The sequence below is a fragment of the Phaethon lepturus genome, unplaced genomic scaffold, assembly GCF_000687285.1.
Source record: "Phaethon lepturus isolate BGI_N335 unplaced genomic scaffold, ASM68728v1 scaffold3053, whole genome shotgun sequence".
Lineage (NCBI taxonomy): Eukaryota > Metazoa > Chordata > Aves > Phaethontiformes > Phaethontidae > Phaethon > Phaethon lepturus.
The window spans coordinates 15,276-24,538 of NW_010529519.1; the positions used below are offsets into that span (position 1 = coordinate 15,276).

At 35.1% G+C, this 9,263-nt stretch overlaps 1 protein-coding gene across 1 annotated transcript in view; it reads left to right on the forward strand.

The window, feature by feature from the left end:
• The first annotated feature begins 421 nt into the window (after positions 1 to 421).
• Positions 422 to 9,263, forward strand: part of CGNL1 (cingulin-like 1) — a 45,823-nt gene continuing 36,981 nt past the window's right edge. The window contains exons 1-7 of the mRNA XM_010283949.1: positions 422 to 2,014; positions 2,537 to 2,631; positions 3,575 to 3,668; positions 4,705 to 4,806; positions 5,529 to 5,677; positions 6,193 to 6,328; positions 8,378 to 8,590. Of these exons, the coding sequence (XP_010282251.1) occupies positions 431 to 2,014; positions 2,537 to 2,631; positions 3,575 to 3,668; positions 4,705 to 4,806; positions 5,529 to 5,677; positions 6,193 to 6,328; positions 8,378 to 8,590 (2,373 nt within the window). The 5' untranslated portion in view covers positions 422 to 430. The remainder of the gene's footprint in view (positions 2,015 to 2,536; positions 2,632 to 3,574; positions 3,669 to 4,704; positions 4,807 to 5,528; positions 5,678 to 6,192; positions 6,329 to 8,377; positions 8,591 to 9,263) is intronic.

Sequence of the window (9,263 nt, forward strand, 5' to 3'; positions counted from 1 at the left end):
TAATATGGCTGGTAGTAACTGCTGGCTATAAAATGATCATTGATTTGTGAAGGGTACAGTTTTTCAGTAAATAGAGTGGAGATACCCAAAATAAAAGCTCCTTTGACTAAAAAAATTGTACTAGAATTGCTTATATTTGAAGTCATTTGATCCCAAAGCAAGTGACACCAACTCTGTATAGGTAACGTTTACAGTCATAAAATAACATTATGCTGATCCAGAATCAGTCAGTCAGACATTTGTCTTTGTATCACAGTGCATTCACTTCGGGCTTTGTATAGCTTGTGTATTGATTTCTCTGCATATTACTGTTAGTCTTCATAGTCATACTGAATGGTGGAATAAAGTAATTAATGAAATAATCTGATGTATTTAAAACAGTGACATTTTTGTAATTTTTCTTCTATTCAGTTATAATCCTCTGATAATCATGGAGCCATATTTTGTGCAGCATGTGCAGCAGGACTATGAAGTCACTCTTGAACTTGCAAGTGAGGAGACTCAAAAAACTAGACATGCACAGAATTCTAGGACGGGATCTTATGGTGTCAGTATTAGAGTCCAAGGAATTGATGGACATCCTTACATCGTGCTAAATAATACAGAAGGATGTTTGTCAGAAAATCCTCCTCCTCCTGGAAAAGAACAGCAGCTCATTTCTCAGACTGTAAGCAAGCCGCCCACAGACTCCAATACTGCTTTGAAGTTGGAGGACAAAAACAGTGAACACACAAAGTTTCCTGGAACACAACACATGCAACCCTGTATGCTTAAAAACCTAAAGATAACCAATCTAGATGAAAAGGAAAATATAATATCAGATTTTAAAGATGGAATAATGAAATCTTCCAATTTGTTGAACTTTCAAAGACATCCTGAACTTTTACAGCCTTATGATCCTGAAAAAAATAACTTGAACTTGGATAATCACCAATCTTCTGTGTGCAGTAAATCTAAATCTTTTGCAGATGTTGATATAACTGAAACAAAGCCTTGGATTTCCTCCTCTAAAGTAGTGTCCCTACAGAAGACAAGTACACACCTTGCAGAGCCAACCAAAGCAAATTCAAAAAAGATATATTTGAACAGGTCAGCAGAAGCAGAAGACCAAAATAAGCAGCTGTTGAATTGTCCCAGTAGCATGATCAGCCCCAATGAAGTGTGTGTTTCAGAATCATTTTTGTCTGTAGGAGGATCCCCCTGTGTTAGTCCCACTGCTTATCCTGAGACAAGAAAACCTAGACCAGATGTTCTTCCCTTCCGCAGACAAGATTCAGCTGGGCCAGTATTGGATGACTCACGAAGATCATCATCCTCATCAGCTACTCCCACTTCTGCAAATTCCTTGTATAGATTTTTACTTGATGACCAAGAGTATGCCATTTATGCAGACAATGTTAATCGGCATGAAAACAGAAGATACATCCCATTTTTGCCTGGAACTGGTCGTGATATTGACACTGGTTCACTTCCAGGAGTAGATCAGCTAATTGAAAAGTTTGATAAGAAAGTTGATCCTCACAGAAGAGGTAGGTCAGGAAAAAGGAATAGAATTCATCCAGATGATCGTAAAAGATCCAGAAGTGTCGATAGTGCCTTGTCTTTAGGGCTTGATGTAAATTCACATTATTTAGGTGAATTCAGTAAAAGCTTGGGTAAGTCAACTGAGCACTTGCTGAGACCATCTAAAGTTTGCTTTCACAAGCAGTTATCCAGGGATCAAAAGTCACCTTCCAAAGAGGTTAAGATTTCTGCTCGAAGTATTGGAAAACTGCAAATGCCTGATAAAGACACTCAGAACAGCAGTTTCAGTTCTTTGCAATACCATAAACAAAATGGAGCTGATACTGAGAGTTTGATGTTTAGGTCATCTACACTCCCAGGACAGAATAAGAGAGAGGAAGTTAGAACAGTAACTTCTACTTTGTTGTTGCCAAACCGAATCACAGTTCTGCCTGATTCAGGAGCCAAGAAGATTTCTTTGAAAACATTTTCATCAGTCCCTAATATACAGGTAATTTTGAATTTACTCTTTGAGTTGTGTTTTGCACTCTAGCATACCAAAACTGTCATATTGTTAAATGTGTATTTTTCTGCTTTTCATTAGAACAAACTTGCATCATGCAGTACTTCCAAATGGCATAGCAGAGTTGTTCTGAAGAAATGTAAATACAAAAATTATTCCAGTAGTTGGAGATGTAGGAAGCATGGTTTGTAAAACAGTTTCTTCTTGTATGGGTGAAGGAAGATGGTGGGGCTAAAGAATATTAGTGTAGATGATGTTATGATGATTCTTAAGCATAAATGCCCAAAAGTAGAATGGTCAAATATACGTAACTCCGTGCTTGCTTTCTTTTGGTGTGGAGTACGCTTTCTTCTAGCAGTAAGCCAGAACTCCAGTGGATCTTTGTGAACTTCAGGTGCACAGTACATAATTTTTTTAATAATAGAATAGAATGGAGGACTTCAGTTGTATGGGTTGTAATTACAACCCTCATAGGATTGTATTTTTTGACATGTTATCTTGTCCTTTTAGGTGACTCCTGATCTCTTAAAAGGCCAGCAAGATCTTGCACAGCAAACAAATGAAGAGACTGCTAAACAGATACTTTACAATTACCTTAAGGAAGGGTTAGTAAACATAGTTAACTTTTGGAGGGAAGACTGTATTTTCTCAATGTTTATTTTCTATTACAGAATTATGAAACAGACATTTCACTTCGTAATAACTTCTGATTTTACAGTTTCACATTTTAAATGTATCTCAGCTTTGTCTGTTATGGCATTATAGGATCTCAAAATACCCAGGCAATTGGGACTTATATGAGGTATTATACAGGTTTTGATGGAATGTACTTGAAATTTATGAATCTTTGTTTTTTAAAAACTTCTGGAATTAAACTTCATGTAATATGGAGGTTCATGAAGAATTCAAGTCATACCTCGTGGCAGTTTAAGCTTGTGGATTTTTTTAAACAACAAAAAAGTGTTATCTCTTCGGATTTGACAGAAGCTGTCTTGTTGCTGTGCATTTAATCCTTTGTCTACCTGTAACTCTTTTACTTGGTATTTTTTAATGATAACTTATTGAAAGATGAAGGAAGGAGAACTTAATTAAAATATACATGATGTGCTTAAATTTCTGTAGATTCCTGATGTAGCAGGTTCTGGGAGCTATTGAAGTGTTATTTTATGGTGCAGTAGTCAGGACTTGAAAAACTTAGTACTAATTACTTCTAGTTTCAGTATGTTTGAATAATATACATGCTGAATACCTCCCTTTCCACAGCTATAGTCTTGTAGAAGAGAGCTGAAATTAAAGAGTTTGGTGTTGGTGTGGTTTTTTGCGTGGTGTTTTTTTTTTAAATTTTTTTTTTGTAAGAAACATTTGGAATGTATATTTTTAAAAGCCGATCTTTAAAGGGTTTAATGAAATCACAGTTGAGATAATTTCTGAGTGGTTCATATTAGATTTTTTTTTTTTTGTGGTGGTGGACACTCTGAGTTTGTTTTGATCTTAACAAAATAGTACCTTTGATCATATCGTTGCTTACTTGTACTGCTTCTGTTTTAGAAGTGCTGATAATGATGATGCGACTAAGAGGAAAGTCAACTTGGTTTTTGAGAAAATTCAGACTTTAAAGTCAAGGGCTGCTGGAAAGACGCAGGTAGACAATTTTTTAAGTTGTTTTGGTTTGTTTCATACTGATATGGTGTTCAAACAGGGCTTTAAAAATTGAAATCCCCTCACTGACTTCAATTAGACTGTTCTTGTAGTCCCTCAGTAGTATAGCTTAATTTTAATCAGTTACTGAGGTGACTTAGGGAAATCTATTTGTTAACAAGTAAAAAAGAATGTAAAGGAGTCTACCATGACAGTTCTACATTTTGCTTCCACATTTTAGAAGGAGAGAGATGCAAACTTAGCGTGAACATCGAAAGATTGTTGGACTGAAGAAAAAGCTAACATACATAGCTTTAAAAAATAATAGTGGAGCGTCTTCTTATTATAGTGACGTAAACAGATATCTAAGTGGAGAGAGCATTTTAATTTGTGATTTAGAAAAGCAGTAGTCTAGGATACTGTTTAAAAGCCATATTACAATAATAGGATTTGATAGTCTACCTACTGAAAAGTTTTTGTTTCGTGCTCTGTGGTGTACTGTTTTTTCAGTTCTAAAGCAAAGTGAAGAAATGCCCAGTTGTTGCAGTGATGGCATAAGAAGGACTAAATGCTTACTTTTGATGATTATTTTATCCTGGTCTATAATTAGTGAAAATGAAAATACAAAACACATCTTAAGAAATTACCAAAAACGTTGTTTGAAAATCTGTCTTGACATCTAAGCATGAATCCCTTTGAAGTTCATTTTGTGTAATTGGTGATATCTCAGTCAAATTTGGCCTCAAGTACTTGTGATTTAATTCATATGTTGCCTAATTTTAATTTTTCTTTAGGTTTGTATATTTTTTGTATTATTGTCATCATGCCTTGAGCAATTACCAAGAAGTTTTATGAAAATCAAATCATAGTTCCTTTGAAAATATTAGCTTGGCTTGACCCATATGAAGAGTCCGTGGTGAGCTCAGGCCATTGATGCTACACTTCATTAGACTTGCTTGTATCTTTAGCTTAGATTTTAAAAAACAATTGTCAAAGAACATCTTGGCTTTGTGGGAAAAAACTTCTCTATTTAATTGTAGGTTTCGGATGCTTCAGCTGAAGTAAAAGCATTGGTGGAACAAAAAGCAGAACTTGAAAGGAAAGTGGAAGAATTAGAGAAAAAACTGGATCTAGAAATTAGGGTACGGCACTTCATTGTTATAAGGCTTTTGACTATTTCAAATATATTTTTCTAAGTAAGGGACAACTGATCAATCAGATGAATCTTTTTTGCTTCGTATTCTTTTTAAGCCAGATACACATGTGCTTTTACAGAAGACTTTTTATTTTAAGTGTAGTTGCTCATAGCATAGTTACTTTTTTTAAGAAATCTCTTAGTATTTGAGAAGGAATACGGAGCAGTGAATAAAAACGTGAGGCACGTGCACATAAAATTTCTTGGGTATCTGCAGAGGTAAATATTAATCTGCTCACTGCAGTGAGACAGACATGGAGTGAGAGACAAACTATTACTCATGTAGCTGCTCTTTATGAATTTCAGCATTATTTTTGCAGTGCTGAATTCCAAGTAATTAAGTACAGTCATGCTCTGAAGACATGAGAAGGACAGCTTGACTTGTTTTGGTTTGCAGTTTGAGTCTGTGATAAGAATCAATATACTTGAAACTGGTTAGGTAGTATTGAGGAGACTTCACTTCTCACATTTCTAATAAAAATCAAAAAGCAGTGCTTTGTGTGTTTATCAAAACATTCCAAGCTTTTAATATTCATAAATTAATAAGCATCTCTACAAGTGAAAAATATCAAAGCCTTGAAATGGCTTCTTTCATATAACAGAAAAGAGCCTTTAGTTTATTTATGCTTAGTCTATCATCTTGCTTAACTTTTGGTGTACAAAATTCAGAATCAGGAAAATTCCAAAGAAGAGAGAGATGCTACACGAGCAAGCCTGAAAGATCTTCAGTTGCAACTTGATGAAAGTATATATGAAAAAGAAGCCTTAAAAAAGCAGCTGGAAGAAAGCGAGAAGGAACTCAGGCAAAACCTAGAGGAGTGAGTTAATTCTAGAAAAGTTATTCATTGGAATTTGTACATTTTCTTAAATCTTTTAGATTAAAAGTACCTGTGTCTTCAGAATATGTTAATGGAATCAGAGTGATGTTTGTTATTGTAGGAAATGCTTCTACTGTTTAAAAAAAGGTATGTTTTTAGAGTATCGGGAAGGAAATGAAAGACTGCTGAATTTGTAGTCTTCCTTTTAGTGCAAATTGCTTTTAACATCCATAGTCATAATATATATAGTTCGGATCTTTAAAATATGGAAACACTTGAGTGCTTTAGTCAAGAATATAGTACCAGGTTTAAAATAAAACACAACTTTCCACTTAAATATCTACTTAAAAGAGTTCTCTCTTTTTTTACCCCTCTGACATTTCATTTTTCTGCCTCATTATATCCCATTCCCTTGTGGGGAACATGGGAAAAGACACTTGTATATTTTTAGTACTTGAAAGAACAAATTAGTATTTCTACAAATTAAAAAATTCTGTCTGATTTTTCCTGATGAGGCTTTTTCAAGTGAAGATGGAGCAGGAACAACACCAGACCGAGATCAGAGATCTTCAAGACCAGCTCTCTGAGATGCATGATGAACTGGATAACGCAAAACATACTGATGAAGGGGAGAAAGAGGTTCTGATTGAGGTTAGTTATAATGTATCAGAAGGAGGATGACAAAATCAGAAGAATTGCATAAAAAGTGATAACTAAGATACAGGTAGAAGAAACACATGCCTTAGCTTTTCCCATTCTATCAATCGAAAACAATATACCATTATTAGATTACCTAAGAAAGCATCTTATAATAACTACGTTAACACTAAAAGGAATACAAAGTATAAGTTCCAGTGTTTTGTAGAACAGGAGGACAAATAACATAATGGTTGTGGGACAGCTGAGTTATCCACTATTACCAAATAATCATCTCAGTCATTTTTAACAATTAGATAGGATTTTGGGTCATAACAGAGAAGATCTGTTTAAAGAAGGTGTACAGATTAGCAAGGCCAGATGAGATTCAACTAAGAAAATTAAAGGAACTCACCAAAGCAGTCTGTAAATTGTTGATTCTCTATTGATGGGACCAGGGAGAGAAAAGACGAGAAGGGATAGAGTCTGAAGAGGAATAAGAGAGTAACGGGATTTCTGTCGCCTTGGGGTGGAAGACTAATTTGCTGTAGCCCTGGTTATAGTAATATACTGATGATGAACTAGAGAACACTGCTTATTACATTTGTTGATAAGTTGTGTAAGAGTATTGGTGCATAATGGTTCAAGGAAGATTAGAGTTCAGAATTATCTTAATACTTTGTAGAACCAAAACAATTAACTTCTCTTAATACTAGTGCAAAGAACTAGCTTAATAAATGGAAGCTAAATGTTAAAATGCAAAATAGGGAGCAAAAGCATAGACAATAGATTTCAGGAATATTAAAGATGTTTGTATGCAAGACATGCTGAGTAGAATAACTACCTTGTTTTGTGTAGGTGAGATTTGATTACTCTCTTAAATTACTGTCTTAAATCTCAGGCACTGCAGTTGAAAGCTGTACATAAGTAGGGGAATATCTGGAATGATGATGATAGTACTGAAAAACATTACCTGTGAAGAAGAACTTTGATCTGAATGGAGGAGTGAGGGAAGAGTCAAAAGCACATCTTATGTAATGTTGCTATAAAGGAGATAGTGATCAATTTTTTAATGTTGTGTGGGAATAGTGTAAGAAATAAGAGACTTAGCTGCAGAAATTTAAAGTAAGTATTGGAAAACATTTTCTATCAATATATCACATATTTCTATCAATGTTTAATATTATCAATATTAATTATCAATAATTAATATTACCACTATTAAACAGGGGAACATGGTTATCTGGGATGGTAGTAGAATCCCTTTCATTGTAGGCTTTTAAAGACAGAATAGATGATGTGTGTCAGTGGTTTAGATGTACTGATCTTGCTTCACTGCGGGGGAAGTTTATGTTCTTTTTGAAAGTGCAGTTATTCACAGCTTGAGAATTATGTAGTTCTTGAAGGCGTACATTTTTGATTGTTGCTGTTATTTCATTCTGTGTTTGTATACATGTATGTGTGTATTCTTCAGTTTCACTGACTACCCACTTCCTTCCCAGCCGTTTGGAGAGGGGAAATGACTTCTAAGGGGAACATGGTGGGAGGAAGAAGGCTATAAAGGCGTGGACTCAGTTGGGAATCACTTGTTTTGTCTTCAGCACTTGCAGAAGCAACTTTATTGTCTTTTCTGCAGGAAAGACAGGAAGAAATTCTCATTGGGTTAACCTCTCTTGCAGTGTGGGAAACAAAGGTTTTTCTTTGTTCTTATCTATCTCTTTGCTATAGAAGGTAGGACTGAGGGAGTTGTTAAATGGCAACCTTAGTTTGACTCCTGCTTTAATTACAGGCAGCCTAACACACACCATCAAAATGTTTTAATAGTTTTATAGCATCAGATATGTTGACCCATTATATAAAACATCAGCTATATGTTATACTTCTAATAATCTTAGGGTTTAGTAAATTTTTATCTTACTATAAAAGCTGCAAAAAATACGTCGGTCATACAAAACAAAGTTGGCCTTGGGGAGCTTATACTTAGATGTTTTCCTTCTCTGAAACACAAACAGAACATCAGTTGGAGCTATTTGTCATGCAATAATGTTTAATTTTATTACTTAGGAGCTGATGCAAATGAAGCAGGATCTGCAGGAAGTATTAATAGCAAAAGATCAACAAGAAGAGATTTTGAAAAAGAGAGAGAGAGAGCTGACAGCTTTAAAAGGAGCGCTAAAAGAAGAAGTATCTAGCCATGACATGGAGATGGATAAACTTAAAGAGCAACACAATAAGGAATTGCTTAATCTGCAACAGAGCCTGGAGAAAGCAACAGAGGTGAAATATGTTATTACAATTAATTTCTACAGGGAAAAATAATACCTCTCACAGATGTCCCATACTCAATGCTTTAAGATACTAATATTTTCTTGGCAAAATAAATAGGTAAATATTTCGGCTAGGAGATTCTTAACTGCCAATAAGATGTTTTATTTCATACGCTTATATAATGTTTTGATTGATTGTCACAGCTGAAGTTGTGAAGCCCTTTCTTCAAGCAGTTATTTACTATGTTTGATTCATTGCAAACTTTGAGAGGGAATAGATGGGAGTATATCACAGAGGAACATTTGCTTGTCTTGGATTAAATTGAATCATTGAAACCTTGAGGATGCCCTGAAGAGTGCCAGTGCGGTTTGCCAGTGATGCTGTTGAAATTTAAGTTTTGGAGCTTCTAGCACTTCTCTGCAGTTCTTTGCAGCCCACTGTTCCTACTTTCAGCTCCTTGTTTCACGTCCTGTTCCATAGTTACATCGTCCCACCTTGTCACTTCAACTCTTTACTACTAGAAAATTTTTTTTTTTTTGGTATTCTTTTCATTTATTGACCTTCTCTGGTTTTCTGAATGGTCAAATGAGTGCCAGCACAAGGGAAACAGCAGGGAGTGGGTGTCTGGAAGCAGACAGGAGGAAAACAGAACTTGAGGAATTGCCTCTTACAAAATCAGCAG